Genomic DNA, 22,299 nt, shown 5'->3' with positions numbered 1-22,299 from the left:
AAATACCACACTGTCCTGTCCTGTTTAGGAATACTGAGAGAGAGAGAGAGAGAGAGAGAGAGAGAGAGAGCATGATATGCCGAGGAAATTCACCAGACAAGGTGTGAATATTTGGTCTTGTTTCCGACAATATTACATTCACCAATGAAGAAGGTTGAAAATAATTATTGCGGACTTATTAGACAGTTTCACCTGTTAAATGTCCGTTTTCCGTTTTAAATTGTTCACACGCAAAACAAAATTTACGAATAAAAGCATGTGGACATCACAGACATTTTGCAGTGAATAGCCAACAAGTGTGACGAATTCTATCATTGACCAATTTATTTAGCTTGCAGTTAAAGTGGATCGAAGTGGATACATACACTTTTTGAGTCATCCGATGAGTGGAGAAAATACATATGTACTATTTAAAAATATGCAACCTTTATAACATGCTCGCTAATTGAGAACAAAAAGAAATTAGCTGGAAAACAACAATAAAAATTACGCGTAAATGAGTGGCAGACACCTACTTGCTATTGTGGTATACATAGATAATCAGTTTATTGGTAGTTTCTTTTTTCATCTCAGGGTTTGTGGAGATGGTTTCCTGAAGACTATTATAACGGAAGCTAATTACTTGGCCCTGGTGTTAAGAACTGATGAGAAAAACACACTCAAGGGTTTCAAGGCTATAGTGGATGTTATATCAGGTATGTCTTTATCATTGTCTTGGAAATGATGACGTTAAAATCACTAATAGACAATCATTGCGTGTTTAAGGCAGGTATTCTAGGTGTGTTGCCACATTTATTCCGCCTATGTTTCACACAGCCTATTCTCTTAATATAAAACTACAAAGCATGTCCTGGTGTTATAGCGTGCGAGGCCCAAGGTGCTACACCGGATATTGGGCCCGTGCAAAGGAGTTACTGTAGCATGCCTTATTGTTTGGATAATTGGAGCGCATGGCCCCGAAAGCTCTGGCACAAGACAATCGCCTTCCTCTCCTTGCCATAAGGCCGGTCCTGGTCCAAAATGGTAAATGTACTTATGGGTGTATTTATATTCAGGTCAAGTGGTTACGAAGTTTTGAAATAATCCACTTTAAGAATGTTGTGATCATTTAGTCAAAGGGCACACAAGTCGTCCATTTTTTATGCACCTAATACACCTAGATCAGTTTACTTGATTAGTTTCAGCAACAATTATTCGTAAATAGCATTATAAACAGATCGCATTTAAAGGCTCTATATCAATGTTTCTTCGCATGCAAATATTAGCACGACACCTGGATTAGTTTTCTTCTTCTCTTTTTTTTCTCTCACCCCATTCCGATGAAACTAGACTAACATAATACCCCAGTCATGGAATGGCAATTTTCTTTAAAACATGTTTCCACTACCAAACTTTGGCGAGAAGATAAAGGTGGGGTGGGGGTGGACGGAGTGGGTTAACCAACCATATGATGGTACCTTAGCGCATGACGCACATATGTGTGCATTATTCAAGTTGATACCTTAATAAGTGTTATTTTCGTCCATTCCAAGGACGAAACGCTGTCATTTTCTCAGCTGACAGTTATTTGCTTGCATAAAACTTTATGGGTAGACCGGCTTTTTCTGCAAGATGCAATGACTCTCTAGATATTAGAATTCAAAATTCGCATGTTATATGATTGGGTACCTTTTTGTGACGATGGGCTGCTTGTTGTCTCTATTCACATTTATGATGTAAATACACATTAACCCCAATCCCACACCACCTCCACCTCCACCTCACCCACACTCCGGTGAACAAGGAACGACACAAATAGTGTGATTGCTTAAACTTAATCGTTCAGTTAGTGAATCCAATGGGCCAGACAACATTGCATGGAATTAAGAGGCTCACAAAATATATTTATTCCACGAAACGGAACAATTTAATAAATCTTGAATCTAATCATTATTCATTTTCATTCTGTTCCATATTTTCCCATTCCAATAATTGAGCATCACATGAGTCGTTTATCCCGCTGTTGCATATTCATAACACTTTTACTGGTACGGTGATACATCTTGAACAAGTATCTCTGTATCCAATCTGTTTATATGTTGTTGTTGTTGTTGTTTTTAAACCGGTCACTTCAAAATGACATTCACGATGATTGCCATGTAGCTCTTCAGCGATTTACAAGTCCTGGCACTCACATGTTTGACTGTTTTAAAGGGTACGACCTTGATTCGTTCACGAATCATTGTCTCCAAGGACAATGTCTTCGTTTTTCTTTTGACAATATTTGAATGATTTAAGTTTAGGCTAAAACTGGGGTCAGACAGATTGATCTGATGCAGCTGCACGAGTGGAAAATTATTTATTGACACGTCTGCTAATCTATGTTCTATGTTGTTGTTTTGTGATCGTATATCTGTATTTAATGTTAACTATAAACAGTCACCTCATAGCCATAGATGATAGATCAAAAGCTATGACAGATCAATAGCTATGATAGATCAAAAGTAATGATAGATCAAAAGTAATGATAGATCAAAAGCTATGATAGATCAAAAGTAATGATAGATCAAAAGCTATGATAGATCAAAAGTAATGATAGATCAAAAGCTATGATAGAGCAAAAGTAATTATAGATCAAAAGATATGACAGATCAATAGCTATGATAGATCAAAAGTAATTATAGATCAAAAGTTATGATAGATCAAAAGCTATAAAAGATCAATAGCTATTATAGATCAATAGCTATGATAGATCAATAGCTATGATAGATCAAAAGAGCTTAGTGTCTTCAAAGCAACATCATGTTGATTTAATAAATCAACCAGAAAAGAAACGCACATTATTAATTTTACCAGTCTGAAAGAGCACCGTATTTTATCTAATATGTAATATATTTTAACTCGTACCTCCATTCATATCGCACAACTTAATAATTCAATGACTATAAACTTTACTAAGCTAGCTCTGGAATTTGCCAATATTCTAACATGTATTGAAAGGAAATTTATGTTAAATGATTTGTATCCGACTGACAGCTAATAAGAAATGCAACTATCAGTTTCTATATTTTTTGCTTATTAACTTTTTACGAGTTTACCAGAACATTACATTATTTGATGAAATCTCTGGGTTTTTTTTTTCAGAGGCACAACTCGCTTATGTCAGTGAAGGCAGCAACGGCCTATACAGTGGTACAGTTAACATGACTAAAAATTTTGATGTCTGTGTCCCATGGAAAGACGTTGTCGGAAAATGTGACCATCATCCATTCAAAGCTGGGTAATATTCTGAATCCGTGTACAAGCTGATTAAAATCAAAATGTACTTATAACTACTAACAGTCATCGATAAATGTTCATGTTTAAGCGACCTTCGAAATTCCCTATCCGCTTATTTTTTTTAGTTTTCATCAGTGCATAAGCTGTAATCTGATTGATGAATCGAAAGGTCAACATAACATGACCTCATATCAGGCCAAGTCAAATCCATTTATTGATAAGATGTTAATTTTAATCAGTCTTGTTCTTGGCAATAAATTCAACAGTATCGCTATATGCTTGATACACCTTTGAACAAAGAAGCAATATATTACCAGAGTAACTATGTAATAAAATAAACAATGAAACAAGTAAAAACACAACAGATGAATAGACAAATAAATAAATAAATTTAAAATAAATAAAAATAAATATGCATTTTCGGTTTGAAACTAAAAGTGCAACAGTGATCTCCTCTATAACTGACAGAGACTATGATGACGAGCTGGACATGAACTACTGTAGAAATCCTGGTACCGGAAACAGACCTTGGTGCTACACTAGCGTGGACGAATGCATTCGGGATTATTGTGATGTTACCTACAATGGTAAGAATAATCACGTTACTTAACTGCTCTAATGTGTTTTAGTATATGACTCTGGAACAAACATGAGGAAGTTCTTTCTTGTGGTCTAGATAAATATTGTATTAACGTTCAGGAAAACCCATCATCGCAAACTACGGGTGCCAATCCGCTACGCTCCTTTATCAGCTGTGGCCGCCTATGCCGAGATTTCCTCACTAATTTCCATAAGCCTGCTTAACCAATGACTCCGGCCTAGTAAAAATGTTTTGCCGTAGTGACCCAACGTAACCATTCATATTATTTGATTAAGTCAATCAAAGTTTCCTTGTCCAACACGGTCACATATCGGTTGATAATAAGGGCACTTTCGATGAGCTGTAGACTGTTACACTGTGCTGTTGTTGACATATTCTTTATGGAAACTCAGGAAAAATTATCAAATCTTAGTGCAGGAAGTTGTTGCTTTGCGGTTCAGCGAGATATTTCAGTACATGAAGGCTCTACATGGCGACTAGTATAACTGGTAGAGGAAGAACTCCGTAAAACCCCAGTAAGAACTGCTTACAAACGGGAACCTACCGGCAAGCTTTCTTATATACCCACATTGGCCAAGTCGAGACCGGAACCCACTCGGCCAACTGCTCCTCCTCAGCACAGCAGCCATGAGCGATAAAAGAGTAGCGGATTGTCTTCCGTGGCTTGCAGTGATATAAAAAAATATTTTTTAAAATATTAATTAAATGACTTTGCCTTATTTAATGCTTTGAGTTAAAATTAGGCCTGATGTCCCAGAATTTCTTGGCCTGTTTTGAACATTCTCTGATAATTTATCTTCAAAGATGTCTTCTCTTCGAAATATATTTTGAGAATTCTTTGTGGATAAATGTTTACTAACTTTAGTGTTTGGTCTTGTCCTTTGAATTATAGATATGGTTGCGTCTGCCCTTGACTTAAAAAACAGGTTATGAAACCTATAAAGTCCAATTTATTTTGCATTTTCTCTGGCAGATGAGTACAACACAAAGAAATGAACTCAGTCTGTAAAATATATCGAATCTGCGATATGAGAAAAGACAAATAAATGTTATTAGCCCTGAAAATGTATTGAATCTGTCAAAAGTATAAAAAACAGAGAAAAGTGGAGTCTCTAAAAGACAAAAAGATGAAAATTATATATCAGATATAAGTAACGTGGTAGTGTTGTTTTTTTTTCTTCTTCTTTCCAGTATTTGGTTTCTTTTCTCGGGATAAAGCAACAGTTTCTGTACAATTTTCCATCATCAGCATCATTGCAGGTGGTGAAAGGTACACAGACCCTCTATATCGTACCACCCTCTTCGATTTCGATTCTAAATAAGACTGAATAAACAGATTTCCGATCCGTCAATTTCGTTTTCTTGCTAATTTCTTCTTCCATGTTTGTCTTACAGATTGTTAACTTTCTTTTTTTACAGAGAACTGTTACAACTATTTTGCCGACTGTAAAGAAGTTATCGCCGAAGATCCCAGTTTCTGTACAAGTAACCAAGCGTCCAAATGTGCTGTATCATGCGGAATTTGCTCTAGACGAATCAAGCCAAAGCTGTGTAAGAATTAAAAATGCCTTCAGTTACTTCATTCAGGCAAACGTTGAATGCTATTAGTTATTTTCCTCGCATTCTGTGGCGCAAAGAGTAATTAAGCAAACACTTAACAATTTTTCCTGTCTTTCCTGCTTTAAGAACATCTTAAGTGATATCCTACTAAACGCATCAGCGGTTGCCTCCCTTCAATAAGTTTGCAACCTTGACATATTATCATCGTCTCGATGGTACAAGTCATACTGGTCAAGCGGGGGATTTCAATCATGTGTGTAACGTTTTAGAATTTGATTTAGTTCGATCCTCATACATCCATACTTTTGGAAGGTCATTATATACAATTCGAGAAACATTTAAGAACAAATAAATGTTAAAGCAGCTGAAAATATTTTGTAGAAGGTAGATTTAAAGGTGTGATCCAGTACAAATCGGATTCAATATCACACTCTGTCATGTGACATTGAAAACTGCGCGCGTTAAAACAAATTTCGTACTATCCTGTCATTGTAATGATCATACCCGACCCCCTCTTTATTTGACACGGTTCAAAGACCTGGCCAACATTGTAAATGAACTGTTATGGTGTATTACCGGTGTGGCTTTCATTGAAACAAATGTCACGTGCACTGTTTCTCGTTTTGTCGATGAAGCATCTACATTTCTATTAGTACTAATGCGTTACGGTTTTTAAACATTTTATTCTGCGGAACTAGTTTTCTGGTCAGTGGTGGCGCGATAGTTAGAGGCGCCCGAGGCAAAGTTCTTTGGCAATGAGAACAGTTTTTATGTCAGTTCCCCACCTTCTTCCCTCACAACCCCCATATAAGTTATGAGAAGAATTTCATCCGTTATAGAAAGGTGAAGGTGACATAATATCAAAATTTAACATTTTAACTGCAACAAAAAAGCTCCTGGCCACTCTCGTTCATCTTGCGTCCGAGAGTCATTGCCCATACTCAGCCCCCACCCCATTTTCTCTGGTATCGAATCAACTGTAGATGGCATGAAATATCACACGGAACGTCTTCGGCCATTTCCATCACATGTTAGAAACAAAAGATCGGGTGTAAAATAATGGCCCTTTTGTGCACTTGTTTGTTATTACGTCATAATTACTTTGATGACTTCACAATGACATGACAACCTATCATGACTGACAGCAACATAATCAGCAGTTTCAGTATATTGAAATCGAACGATTTTTTAAAAAAATGTTTTAATTATAAAGTTGAATAAATAAGTTTTTGGAATAAAAAGTGCAGGTGTTTGCTTTTACGCCAGCTCACGTACAATCTTATAACGTCATCGGCCTAGTCTCCCTTCAGTATAAGTAAAGAATCCTATGTATTTTGTTTCTAAACGCCGGCCATAAAGCGGGAGCGGATCGTATTATGATAAGATGCTGCTCATCTCTTTGTTATCAGTATTTTTCCTCACACTAACCACAGTTAGTATATTTTGTGTACAACTTGAACTTAGGGTAAGGAAAAAAAGGTTATGGTTACTGTGAGTGAAAAAATTATTTCTGTGTAATGACATTTATTCGACTCCATAGACCTAAACCAAACTTTATGGATTTCTTGCAATTGGAATAAGCAAACTAGCTAATGATTTTTGGGACACAAAGTCAAAGGTCAAGATCAACGGGACTGAGAAAAGAAAGAATGTATTCCATGCAATGACATGAGTTGCACATCACAGACCTGTACCATAATTCCTGGATGGTATGTGATAAATAACAAACCTAAGTACTCGACGATAAAAAAAAAAATGATCAAACGCCAGTCACCGTTGCTGAAAGAAGAAAAATGGTTTCTTCATAAAAATATCAGTTCTCGACAGTGTACCGTGTTCAAATATTGTTACTTGCTGGGTAAGAAAGAACCCTTTCATTTATGGGGTCCAAATGTCAGGGTCACCGCGACTGAAAGAAGACATTTTGTTATCAAATAATAATTTTAGACCACATACTTTGCTCAAATTTGTGAAAGGTTTGCACTTTGACCATGGATGGAAGAGGCATATTAACTTTTGGGCCACGTGATCAAAAGAGAGGGTCACTTTGACTGAAAGAAAAATGACTTTTCAGAATAAATTCTATTCTTGGATCTAGTTCGTGTTCACTTTGAAGAAGACCGGAAATGTTATCCTCCAAATAATGTTAACGTAGATAAGACACAATACGATGGAGAAATCTCCCGTGAACGTTGCCATTAAAACTCAATATGATACTTAAATCGTAAAGGCTTGGAATGTCTCATTTACGGTCGTGCAACTTATGAGCGACTAAATGCGCAGACAGTATAAGATAATTTTTACCGAGTCATAGAGGTGTCAGATTTCAAACCCCCGAGATTTAGTTACCCTGGTTAATTGGGAGTTGATGAGATTGTTATCATGAGTTTGTCCCCCTTTTCGCTGCTTGAATCAATTGCTTCAATCGGCCATTTCCGTCAGATAATGAAATGAACCTCCGATGTTATTCATCGGCACTGACAACTATTTTCTGAACTACTTTCATTCACATGTAAAAATATTGTGGCGAAAGAAAGAAAGAAAGAAAGAAAGAAAGAAAGAAAGAAATAAAGAAAAGAAAGAAAGAAAGAAAGAAAGTCACAATCGGAATAATTCGGCCTTTACTTTCGTAGCATATGTGCATATGTGGTGCTCTCAGCCAGAGGCTAATTACCAAATACATAAAAAATAGAATTGTATTCCTAAAACCACTTCCGAGGTTATTCAAGACCTAAAGGAAATGGCCGAGCGACGTTCGGATCGTCAAGTGGCATGTACTTTAGACATGGATTTCAAACAATCACTGCTCCATAATTTTAAAATAAGTGTTACATCAGGCTAATTGTCACCTCGTTCCTCTATGTGAAAATGTTTATTTTACTCATGTCGCCTGCCTTAAAATCGCAAAATTCGTATTATTTTTAAAGGAAGCTCTTGGGAAACATTCGCAACATGAAACACTCAATCATTGTACCAGGCGTCATTGTACATGGCCACATGGAGAGTTTACCAATCTGGTTGGTAGCAAGACCACAGCCATACTCGATATTCCACTTCTAACTGTTATGTTGTTGAAATGATTTTGTGTCTCCTTTTGTAACTATCATCCAGTCTAATTCAGAGTAACTACCTTGGTTTAAAGTCGATAAAACCAGTTCTGGAACCGACGATGCCGTTTATTTTAGAGTCATTTATATTCGTCCATCATATTTAAGGTTTAAATACTAGAGCTGAAATTTATATGCTTGTGTCCTAAATTTCTATCATATGTACAACGAATAAATATGGATCTTTAATGTGAGATTTTAAAGACAGAACTCGTGACACCAATTATAATTGGACAAGACGAGTTCTTTCTCAAGCACTTTGATTTTGGTGCCGATTTCGTAAAGTTTTTCAACGATACCTGGAAAATTTTCGATGAGTATGAATTGCCTAAGAAATTAGCAGCACCAGATTGTGAAATTAATATAACTAGGAAAATAGTGATAAACATTTGTGGAAATAATAATTTGAGTATATTTAAATAGAAGATGTTGCGACTTTACAATTATTGACTGTTATGTTCTTTGTAGCAAGACTCTGAAGCATGAGAATAATCTCTGTATACATTAACTTGAGCAACCTTTAACAGTAGACAACTCCGTGTGAATTACCAGTTTTAATTTGAACACAAAACTAAGCAAATTTTACCTTTCGACAATAACATTATCTTAAAACATTGACGGTATGAAAATGGAAGGTTGATTTTCATTTAAATTACTGGTACCAGTTACCTAGAAAAGATGGTAAGAAAGACTCGGAATGCATCAAAATATAATTCATACATCAGAATGGCATCAACAGTCTTTATTCACCAATCCCATCATTATTTAACGATAATGCTCTAAAATGTTTTGTAATAAATATTAGCAATCCAATATGTAATAAAAACAGCAAACTATAATTTGGTACTAAATGCCGAAACGCCAATGACAATATCACCTTGAAAGAAATATACATAACAACAACAAAAGCAGCCTAAGAGGACATGTCTTGTCCATACTGATTTGAGTTTATATTGATCAGGCAGCCCTTGTAATCTTTAATGACATTTAACCTTTGCATATAGATATCACGCGCGTAAATTGGTAATACATATGCATATTACGAGAGTTCTTCTCGTTCTGCGCTACCATAGTGTTTCTGATAACCAGAGTTTTGCACACGCTTAATTGTGACGTCATATTAGGATTCTCTGATGATCCAAATTAGTTCTAAAACACTATGACAGGCTACAAGGATTTTGTTCGCTATCAAAGTCAAAGGTAGCAATGGATAAAGATGAATCAATCGTGTACTTGAATGAGATAGCGACTTTTGAGTGGTTGAATTTCTGTACAAATGTCATCTTAAAATTTTAAATAGCAGATCTTATGTTTAGTTTTAAAACAGCACGTGCTGTATGTAGCACATGCGGTCGCGTGCGTGCGTGTGTATGTGTGTTTCTTCGCCAATGAAAGTATTATGCTCAGTTCATCTTTTCAGTCATGTGAATTAATTCGATCCGTTAAAGGTGCAAAGATGTACTGGTACAGGTTTATCCTCGTATCTTCATCCAAGCATGCTTAGAATTCACCGAACTCAAAGGAAAAAGTGACTGACCCCAAAATAAGTCTCTAAAAGGTATCAAACTCTTTCGAAATATAGTTATCAATGTTCTAAAAATGGCGACGTTTTAATAAAAAATGTAAATTGACTTTATTGACAAAAACCATAAAAATATCATGAAAAACGTGTAACACATTTAAGTTGAAAGAAAAACGACACAAAGTTATACGGAATCGGTCAAAATAAAGAAAGGTAATTTTTTTCCATAACTTGAAATTAATATATCTTATCTGTAAAATAATTATGTAACGATTGTGATTATTAAAGGCCAAGTACCAATAACGTTTAATGCAATCCATATATGTCCTCATCATATTTGACGAGGGGCAAATTACTCAAACAAAGAAAATAACTTTTTTATTGAAAAAAGATGGACTTTGGAGAGGCACGATTTTGCTTGCCATCTCCTTTAACAACTCATTGAACTATGAAAGGGCGATATGTTTTTATATTTGGTCGTTATTGATAATAGTTATGTAAAATTATATTTTGTAACTGACCTTGTCCAAAATCAAGTTCATTTTCTACCTGACCACAATCATTGATTTTAATTTTGTAAATAACATGTATATCTAAATCTAAGTCTAGAACGTTGGAAATTCCCAGTGAAATGCAGGGTCTACCTGATGTTACCATAGTCTATATTACAATTTTCGTAACAGAATTTTCTAGAATGGAAGAATTCCATTAAGTCATAGTATTTTCAGAAAATGTTAATTGTGACCTAGGTGAAGTAGAGGGTTTTATAATCTTCTTTAGCTAGACATTATTTATTCGTGCTGTAAGATATTAAAGCAGGGCCATTTTTGTCTTCAGTACTTTGATTTGGGTGAAATTATTTAATTCAGATTTTTCTTCTCTGGTAATACAAAGTGTTCCATAATATTTTTTGGACAGAGACATTCACTGTGAATTACAGTGAATTCAAATAAAGACGTATGGAATTATATTTTTGTGATTCAATAAAAGACTGTTGTTATATCACCACGACACGGGCCATCACAAGCACATCAGCACTTCAGCGCTAGATATTTGGAATACCACTAAACTTCATTTCGAACTTATTTACTAGGAATTATATTAGTAATTCTTGGATTATGTGGGATTTAATTCGCAATACCGTAAGTTATTTTCACGTTATCACTTTGTATTGCAAGGAACTAAACTTTTTGTTCAATTTTACAAAACTTTTCGGTTTTTGCTGTTTTCTATTAATTATTTTGAGACCATAGAGTCATGATAAAATGCACTGATAAATTGGGAATTGATGTAACTGAGCTATAGTCTATTAATTTTAAACAATCCAAATTCTCTATTTACATTAAAATAAACTTTTCAAGTTTGCAAACATAGGCCATAACAGAGCTCAAATTACGAACGTTGCACTTGGACCAAAAAAGTCAAATATTGTGTCTGTATGGGTAAAAATAAATAACCTCACTATTGAAAATATGTCTGTCTCACGTCATAAGTTTGAAAGCAAATTTCAAAGACAACAACAAATTGACTTCGTTGCACCAGTGGTTCCCCAAAGGCAATAAAAATGCACCCTACTACAATAACTACTACTACTGCTATTACTAATATTACTACAACTATTACTATTACTACTGCTATTACTACTTGTTATTCTTCTTCCTCTTCTTCTTCTTCAACTTATTATTATTATTATTATTATTATTATTATTATTATTATTATTATTACCCCCATACTTTAGGGAAGAATACTATTTTCAAAACCATCTTCTCTGATTTCATTAAAGTTAGATTTCATGCATGGTGTAGTAATGCTTGTCACATTAGAGTGCGCATCGGCATTGTTCTATATAATATTATCATTGGTATTATTATTATTATTGTTATTATTATTAAAGCCCCTACCATTACATGCAGTCGTCCTGAACAAGTACCTGACGGACAGTTCGAACCTGTTAAATCTTTATACATAATCGGAGAAATGGTTGTCTACACGTGCCAAGATGGTAAGAATACCAAGCAAAGATACTGCTCATCGGAAGGAACCTGGGTGCCAAATCTCAACTTCGTCTGCGAAGGTTGGCGTTACTTTAATTTAAAAATATGTTTTAAATGTTACTATATCCCACATTCTCAGTAATTATCCAGATAGTATTGTAAGTAGCCAAAATGTGTATAAAGTTACTTTCGATGGGTCCTATAATCAAGCCCTTTGAAAGCCATACTTTCGGACATATGATCACAGATAAATCTAGTAAGTTAAAATGTGCCATAATAAAGTTTTTTGTACAAATATCGTGAAACATTACCTGGCGAGAGTCCTTTTTTATCGGGAAACCTACGATGTCAGGTACACAGGCTACATGTATAGTCAGGTACACAGACTACATGTATATTATTTTTACTATTAACAGGAATTTTCGTCACAGGTGCAGAACTAAGGACGGAAAAACTACAATTCGGATTTACTCACATGATCTACATTACATCTGTAAACGTACAATTTCATTCGATTTCCGGCATCTATATCTTATTTGTATCCAGAAATGTGTGATTTACAATATTTCATGCTAAGAGATCAACTAAGAAAAGAATTAAAATGATGGGTGTCACAATTATTTTAAGGATATTTACCAGTTTTATATATATATATATATATATATATATATATATATATATATATATATATATATATATATATATATATATATATATATATATATATATATATTAAACATACAGTATATAATTCCTGATTCACCCATTTAAGAGCTTTCGTTGCTCTCTTTTTGACAGTCTCTTAAATTTGAATATCGTACTTATAGAACGGGTGGTATGCGATGATCAGGACGAAGATTGTACTGGAGTTATAGAGAGAAACCCGGATGTTTGCATCACATATCCTGACTTTGCATGGATGAAATGTCCCAAGTCATGTGGCAGATGTACTTACTCGGACCCAGCAGGTAGGCACTGAAAAGGCTAAATGCAAGAATTGCTTCTGTTTTAAGGGTTCTCTCCACTGTAAATCTTGTGCAATATTTGAATTTTATATTGCATCCCACAAACGAGCTAGAGAAACAAGAATGACAAGCGTTAAAGACATTTCATGAAAGCTGGCCATGCAAATCCTTGTGCAAACGTGTCTTTTGAAAATCTTTTAGTGTGAAAAAGGGTGTTTTGTTGTTTCAAGTTATATCTGTATTCACAATATGCCATTTTAGTTTTGACCTCATTAATGCAAAAAACTACTCCGTCTTTTATGATCAGTGTTATATATGAAATTGTACTCATGGAATAATAACTTTGCACCAGACGCGTGGGAAAACGTAGTGTCTAAAACAAACTTTTGAACCTTATACGGCATGTTCCTCTCCTACATCGATGCATGCAAAACTTACGTTGGTCTTGCCTTTCTCGAAACTAACCGGGAAAGACGGCGTTCTGGTCGTTAACAATCTACAGATTTTGTGTTCATTTTTGCATTCGCTTCCACATATTAGACACTTTTCCATGACTGTCATTAAACTTCAAGAGTATATTGGTTCCGAAAAGATTAATTCACCGAATAAATATTTAAAAAGTGGTTATAGTAACCTATTGTAGTGGTTTATTAACTGTTTTAAATAATACAGTATGGGGCGCGAGAATTGGGCACGCGAGAAGAAGCTACTTGTTGAATGTGTTATGCTTATTTATTTGTCTCTTAATGTCTAGCATCTAATTATATTGGAAACAAAAGATATAACAGTAATGAAAAAGCACATTTTCAATCAATATTCCTGTTAAAGTCTTACAATCCATGTCATTTGGTAAGTACATCTTTCAGATACGCATGTTTGTATATGCAGACAGTCCCTGGTTTCACAATAATCGGGGCGTATAACATAGATGTCCAGAGAATTTCAGCAATGTTGAACTTACAACCACAAATGATAATCTCATATAATAAATCAGCATTTGGCAAATTATATCAGTTTTCTTCCTCGTGGTATTTGTTTCTGCCAGTAAAAGTTTGGACATGTTAGAAAATGTGTGCGATTTATATTCTTATACACTCACAATTGTCACATTATTAGAAATCAGGTATCAGAAGTTAGTTAAATACGGGAAAGATGTACTAGTCGTTGTAATCATTTGAGGTCAAACATGGCAGTGTGGGCTCAAGTTTTTGTTTGACAATGGACTTGTCAAGCACAGGTAAAATAGTTGTATTTAAACAACAGACTTAATTCCAAACATTTCAACAGAATAATAAAATGAAAATCCTCATACCAACTACATTCAACTTGTTTTATTATGCAAGAATTTTCATCCTTATTTATTTACGCTTATTTATTAATTATGCAACACTCTCTACAACAACAGTTCTGGAAAACAGTATGAACGTACTTTCTCCCTTCTATATTCTTACATTACTCATTGAGAAAGCTATCTCTTCTTCATTATAGGTTCCTGTGCGAATCCTGGTACACCCGAAAATGCTGTAATGATCAGAGGTAATGCTACGATCAAAGTCGGAGACTACTTTCAATATGTATGCAACTCCGGCTTCGGCCTTAATGGTGGGAACCTGCAACGTGCATGCCAATTGTCAGGACAACTTACCGGAAGTACTCCAATCTGTGTCGGTAAGCACGAAACCATGCCTCTCACAGTGGGTTACCTCCCTTTAGAAGACAAATGTTACTGCTACAGCACAGGTGCTCGACGCGATCTTGATGTTGAAAAGAAATAGAACAATAATCTGAAAGAGAAAAAAGACATACAGAGTGACAAAAATACCTTAGATTATCCCCATGACCCGTTCTGACATAGGACCCTCTCTATCATACTATATAAGACAGAAGGTACGTAACTTACAAATATTTGGTTTTACCCATGATCCTCGATTTCCTTCTGCTATTTACGTCTTTAAAGGCACACGACCATACTATATGGCTTGTTTTACTCCTGAGATATTTTTCTCTTCATCAGGCCATCATTGACTTTTTTTGCTATGTACCAAACTTAAGTTACGGGCTCCGACACGTGCAATTTTTGCGAACTTTGACTGCCGGTACAACGCCGTGCTCATGTGACAAGTGGTGAAAAGAGCTATATATCATGTTTGCGACTCTGCGATACATCCCTTCTTTAATTACAGAACAGTGGTAGATGCAAAAAATAAGTCTTTACTTACCATTAACTCGATTCAACTTTAGGAATCCTGTTCCATGGAAGAATTAGACACTGTCTTCTTTACTACTGTAATGGGGAGATAATTGTCCCTGGTGGGTGTCCCGCCAAATTTGGTTTTCGTTATCTAGGGGTTGACCGCCCTCGATGTTATTGCCCGATTCGAGTAGATATAAATATAAGTGGTGAAACTTATAGGTGAAATAGAGATCTGAGCAGGTATATAGAACAAACCAACATGAGCCTCCGTACATGTAAACAAACAATTTAATCAATTACATAAAAAAACACTGAAAATTCCTTACATCAGGAATATACTCTGCTTTTAGAAATTTAAACTTTCACCGAAATACAAAGAAAAACGCAAATAGATTTAAATAAAATAGCCGATCTGTTTACTGATAGATTTAGTTCATCATAGGATCGAGTGAACAATCGAAGTCAACGTCTTGTACGATTTCATAACCTGCTCGTCCCCAGTCTGTTCTGTTTCCACTGTAGCTGTTCAGACCCTTGGATCTCAGGATAATACTTTCCAACATCCGTCTCAGGATACTCTCAGAATACGTTTCAGAAATTAATACGTCGCAGGATTGCGTCACAGGATTATACGTCTCACTGCACTTCTCTCTATACTTCTCAGTATACGTCTCAGAATAACATCACATCATACGTCCCAGCATATTGCGTCTCGGGATAATACGTCTCAGGATAATACGTCTCAGGATTATACGTCTCATGAGCTATTTTCTCCGTTTGCTTTCAACGTTCCTCCCTCTAACCGGCAAATTATTTCGTCGGTTCCTTTCGACAATAGTCCTTTCGACAACAGTTCTTTTACGGGGAATTTCTTGCAAATCCCCCGGAGCCTACTCTGGGTTCTCACGTAGAAAAGCTTAGACTGATTAGAATTTCCGATGTGACAGTTTTAAAAGCTAGAAAATTTTGTGTGGGAAACACGTCCCTTATTCAACGTAACCAATCAGAATCAAATATCTCTGCCGCCTTTTTCCAGAGGCGCCAAAGTCAGGGTCAGCTTGACCTGGTAGTTTGAGTAACAGAGTTTCTGCGATTTCTCAACTGTGACAGCTTTGCCATGAAAAATGAAGTTTTCTTTGTCCCTAATAGTCCGCCTGGCTGCTGTATAAACAAATGCTTAATTAGGAACAAAATTCTCCCTCTAAAGGACATTACCGTACACGGTAGTATGGCGATATGATACGCGCCTGTCTCAATAAATCTAATTAATGGTTCTCTGGTCTCAACTTGTATTCTTGTTAGATCACCAGAAATTTGCCACTTCACAACTACACATACATCGTATACAAGCGACTCACATTTTCAAAACATCTACACTATGTGGGACACACGTCAACGCCAAAATATGATAGGCTCAAAAGGTTATACTTCAATTTATAATCTCATTAATTTAACACATTCAAATGATTCCTAACATGATGCGATCATGTTATTACCTATTTTTGCCTGGGTACAAATAGTCTACATCGTCAAACGGTTCTCTGATGCATGGATGTTATTTAAGTATAATCTTTTGAGCCAATCATGCTTCACGATTGATGAGTGTGCCTTAAAAACGAGCGACTTTGCAAATCATAATGTTTGAAAAAAATAATTAAGCACAAACTCTAGCATTGAGAAAATGATCAGAACACAACGGTAAGCACAAATCACAAAACCATGAAATATGGATCAGACTGACCCAATGAGGTCTATAGAACTCATTAACTAGTATGACCTAATTACATACTAATTGATGTGGCTCCATAGGCGATAGTGCCTTAGAAAATTAGATAATGCAATAGTAAACACAAATCGTTGGATCGTGTAATGTTGGTCGCAGTGACCTCCGTTTTACTGAAAGGTAATGTACTCCACATTACACATCTAAATACCAGATTATGTGTATCAAAGAACAATATTGCTTGGGAAAGTGACTTAAATGCATACCCTATCGTAACTGTTGACGTGAGTCTGACGGATACACGATCAAAGAGACGCATGGAAGGATCAACATCAGAAATGCATAAGGCGGAACTGCTTTGCTATCCGGCCATAAAGACAACTGTTTTAAAACGACAGACTCTGACTGTTTAGGTCAAATGTGACTGTAATATCAAACTAGGGATCATACGCAGGTAACTGTGTGCAAACGTTTGCACGCGCACGAGCAAAGGGGTTATATTCCTGGGTTCGAAATCTTTCTCAATTGTTTTGTCAACGTCCACATGCAGAAAACTGTATTACATTTTTTTTTACAAGATCATTTACTTGGTACATAAAATATAAACCTACAATAAGGAGATCTTTTAAAAGCAAAACAAGAAACCCTGCACTCAAAACAGCGCGTGCAGTATCGATGTCTGAGGCTGACGTCACAAAATTGCACGCGTATTACTAACTAAATTTCTCTTGAGTATCTAAGAATATACCCTATCGTGCAGCTTTTACCTCTCTTAGGTCGAGTTGCTAACCATGAAAGGCAGTTCTTTGCACGATAATACAGCTTAACGCTTCCTTGCTAACGCCGCTCAGCTGTAATACTGTATAAATGTTTTCTCTTGTTCATGTTGCCTTTAGCTATGCTTCTTTGTAAAAGTGTACAAAAACTGAGTACAAAAGTTACAATAGCATATTTATACCTTACAAAATCTAAGTGCACCATCAGCGTTGTGACTAAAAATATGATGTGGGGATTTTGTATTTGGAAACTTCATGATTAAGGCTTCCATGAACAAATGTTGCACGAGGAATAAGAATATTAATTTTGAAACAACCATCTTTATTTTTATTTACTTTCTTCTTCAGACGAAACTAAAATCCCAACGCCAATAAACGACCTGAGTATAAGAAAGCGGAACAATATTGACTCAGGAAGATATGCAATCTTTGGAAACAACACTTACTTCCGGATAACAAAGCGAGGAGAAATCCGGTCATGGCATTTTTACAGCTATATATCCGGGCAGCTGGGTCTACAAGTATGGAGACCAAATGGCGCAAGGTAAACTATTCTTTGCCTTTTGTTTTAATGTTTAGTATTAATAGTGCAACCTTTCTAAATCGAAATGCGCATCGATATAGAAGCCATACATACATTACAAGATACAAATACAAAAAAGATCTGTTACACACACACACACACACACACACACACACACACACATCCTGTGTATTTAGAAAGATACCCATTTTTTACGTTCTTAATTAAACCAGTCTTTTTCATCGTCCCTTACCCGTTTTAATTCTTAATCTTCCAGCGCCGTTATCATAAATCTTGATCCTGACCTAACTTGCTTATTGTCTTTGCGTTTCTTTTCTTTTTATAAAAGAAAAAGTATATGTTGTTGAAACTATTTGAAGAAGGTCATAAATTCATTGGCATGAAAACTACCTTTGTTTCTGTTAAGTTCTAACAATCACGTAATATCTACAGACACACATTTCAGCGAAGTAACATGCTAAACTTTCGAAATGGAAAAACTATAATGTAAACGTTATCTATGCCCACTACCATAAAGGCGGATGATTCCTCAGTCCCATTTACAACAGTTTAAATCAGTTTCCTTCTCTTCTACAGCCCATCGGACATTGTTCGACCGTTCTTTTCTTTTTCTTTTTGGCTTCTTTTTTTGTGGTGGTGGGGGACGCAGAATAATACATACCGATGCTTGTCTAACATTTTTATTTGTTTCAGTTTTACATTTGTCGGACAGAACATCGTAGCCAATGCACGTGACGATCGAGAACGTTATATAGAGATTGCACCACAAAACCGAATCCAAGTTGAAGCCAATGACCTCATCGGATTTACTTTTTATGGCGCATCGTCTGCTGGCGGAATTCCATACGACTGGTGTAACCCAGGTCTCGTCCCAAATGCTGTGAAAATTCTCAAGTCGGTTGCCCAGTTTTCGGCTACATCTCAAACTGTTGTTGGCACCTCCTACTCTTTTGCTGCTTTTACAACAAACACATGCAGATTGTATTCTCTGAATGCAATTGTGGGACCAAGATCTTAAATAACATAATTGGACCATTTTCACAAGGAGGGTTTTGTTACTGTTTTCTGTTGTGTTGGAGGTTTTTGGAATGTTTATATATTAAATTAGCTTAATTCCAAGTTTCTGTACAAAATTTTTACAAAAGCCATATGCTTTGATTTTTTTAAAATTTAAATTAAAGTTTGTTTATTTTATGTCACCAGTTGAAAGATATTAAAACTTTTCGTGGTACAGAAAAGATTTTATATGAAACTTAAAAAAAATTGAACAGGAAAAAAATGACTTAACATGGCAGACAAAAGAACTCCCAAACCAATTATTGAAAAGATTACCCCTTGAAAAAGGGTCCATTCAAAATTGCCCTTTTATCCAGAGATTGAAATTATATCATACTAACCTGTATCAGTTATATAAATCAGTTATATTATAAGTTATTTGTGTGATGTGCATTATAAATTTGTAAAGAAACGTTTCAGTTTACCCGGCGAATTCTTAAAAAAAAGTTACATAAATTATTGTAATGTCAGATGTTACATCAAAATAAAATGTGTTGGCTTTCCTTAAAGAGTAGTACTAATCAGTCAATGTATTGGTTTTCCTAAAGAATAGTACTCAATATTTAATGTACTGGCTTTCCTAAAGAGCAGTACTCAACAAATAATGTGTCGGCTTTCCTTAAAGAGTAGTACTCAACAATTAATGTATTGGCTTTCCTAAAGAATATTACTCAATATTTAATGTAAATACTTTCCTAAGGAGCAGTACTCAACAATTAATGTATTGGCTTTTCTTAAGTGCAGTAATCAACAATTAATGTATTGGCTTTTCTAAAGTGTAGTACTCAACAATTAATGTATTGGCTTTCCTAAAATATATTACACATCAATTAATGTACTGACTTTCCTAAACATTAATACTCAACAATTGCTGTACTGGGTTTCCTAAAGAGTAGTACTCAGCAATTAATGTATTGGCTTCCTAAAATATAGTACTCAACAACTGATGTATTGTCATATCTGAACTAACAATATATCTTCGGTCTTAACTTTTGACACACTTTTACGTAGGTCTAATCTGACACAAATCAAATCTCCAATATCTAAATTACATGTATATGTGATATTGCATAGCTTTGCAATAGCCATCTGAGACATTGTTGTTTTGAGTCTGGTCCCGCAATATTAGACTTTGGGATGAATATGTGCTTTCATTGTTCTTTAAGTGTAATAATAAGATTTGAAAATGCATAATTAAGGCACCGTGTCACAACTTTTCGTCAGAAAGTGTTTTCATTCAAGATCTGTTGTGTTACGCATTCGTCACCCTGACAACATGTAACAAGAAAGTATAGAGATTATTCAAACTTTCCAAAAATAACAACAGTGTATTACATAGTACACAAGGGGGTTCGAGACTATCCAATTGGTTCATCTGAAAACGGAATTTTTTTTAAGAAAGATGTTCCGTATAGCAATTATCAAGAACATTAGAGCATAACCCATAACGGTTCTCCGTCGGATCGAGATGTAACGTTGGACTATGAAGGTCTATTCTAATCTGAAATAAATGCCTGACGATCAAATTCAAGATAAATGAATGATTCGGGATGTAATTTACCTGTCCATGTTCCATGAGACTGATATTTTACACCACTCGCTCTCAAACTCACCAGAACCGAGACAATGCCGATAATCATTGGAATACTAGCATTATAATTTATTAAAATTATTTTGTTTTCATTTGAATTTATTACCACCCAATTAAACATAAAGTGGGATTTATAGTTAACATTTTCTGACAGTTGTGAAAACGCTAACTTAATATCATTTTGGTTTGTAAACATAAAGTAGCGAAGATGTCCTGTTTATTCAGGGTTTTGCATATAAATCTGGACGCTTGTTGACTGGTAGTGCCCTCTTTACAGTGAATTACTTTTTCGTTTTGGAAAACGGTGTTAATCCGCTTTGTGACCGGAAGGTATGGCATACATTCACTCATGATTTAGTAATAAGGCCGGAGTTACGGCTTAAATTCACATGCAAAATGAGAAAAGACTTAACCGATATATCTCGAGAATGTAAGCAATGCTTTTACATTTATATTATTGTTACGATCAGGGATAAAGCAAGTAACAAACCAACATTGGGAACGGGCGTTTAGATATGAATTTGCACTATTAGAGGATTATATGTAAAAATCTATTATGAACGCCGACATTCTGTTTGATAAAAACGAAAATGCAATAAAAGACGAACGTCGCTTTCATAAATGATGTTCCATTTTCACATCTTTTCACGCATGATATTTTTCATCGGCAGTAATAAAAAGTCAGTGGAAAACACATGAAGTAATACAGTCACCGAATTTTCTACCTTACTCGGGCTACACTTACCGTCTGGATCAATAGTCATATATTGCTCTTGTTCAATGCCAGGATATCCAAGCGACTGCTATCTGTCACAAACGATGTCGAAGTTCTATTTCTTTTGTTTGACATCAGCGCGTGCATGTTGGTATATTGTTTTAGCCTGCAAACTATTAGACTGGTGATTGTTTTATTGGGAATTCGAAATCAGAGTACGAATAGGTAAAATGCATTCCCGGTCTTAGGATGTGCAGGGCACAAAGCAACATGCGGATCCCAAGGCAGTACAGGCGATGAACAGGGCCCCAGACAAAAAAAATTGGGTTGTGCTCAGATGATGTATAATTATCTTTATGTCGTCTTCACACTTATGTTGATCTTCGATACTATGTATAATATTTGCTTACATGTTCTTGAAATTCAAAATATTTTGTTTTGCACATAACCAGAAATAAATAAATCTAGCATGCATCAAAATGACCATGAGTTTTCTCTACTCCCAATCCCATGTTGTACAGAACAGTAGCGAACATACCACGTTTGACTAACTTCCCCAATTAAAGTTCAAAGGTTAGTTTGTTTACGCCGATTAATATCTTGAAACTAATATTACCTGAGAGTAGTGTAGTGAGCTGAGTTCCGCAATTTCTTTGAAGAGGGTGCTAAATACAGCAAATTATCGTTACCAA

The 22,299-nt window shown here is 35.4% G+C and overlaps 1 protein-coding gene across 1 annotated transcript; it reads left to right on the top strand.

Moving 5' to 3' along the window:
• The first annotated feature begins 496 nt into the window (after positions 1-496).
• Positions 497-22,069, top strand: LOC149780888 (uncharacterized). The gene is made up of 9 exons (XM_089936242.1): positions 497-695; positions 3,124-3,259; positions 3,727-3,845; positions 5,279-5,410; positions 11,944-12,123; positions 12,871-13,011; positions 14,497-14,676; positions 18,050-18,245; positions 18,939-22,069. Exons 1-9 carry the CDS (start codon positions 497-499, stop codon positions 19,261-19,263), a joined length of 1,608 nt encoding a protein of 535 aa, XP_089792368.1. The 3' UTR covers positions 19,264-22,069.
• Positions 22,070-22,299: the final 230 nt, after the last annotated feature.

This window comes from Sinohyriopsis cumingii, chromosome 16, assembly GCF_028554795.1.
Source record: "Sinohyriopsis cumingii isolate HCF-2022 chromosome 16, ASM2855479v2, whole genome shotgun sequence".
In the NCBI taxonomy this organism is placed as follows: domain Eukaryota; kingdom Metazoa; phylum Mollusca; class Bivalvia; order Unionida; family Unionidae; genus Sinohyriopsis; species Sinohyriopsis cumingii.
This window is presented reverse-complemented; position numbering and strand designations above follow the sequence as displayed.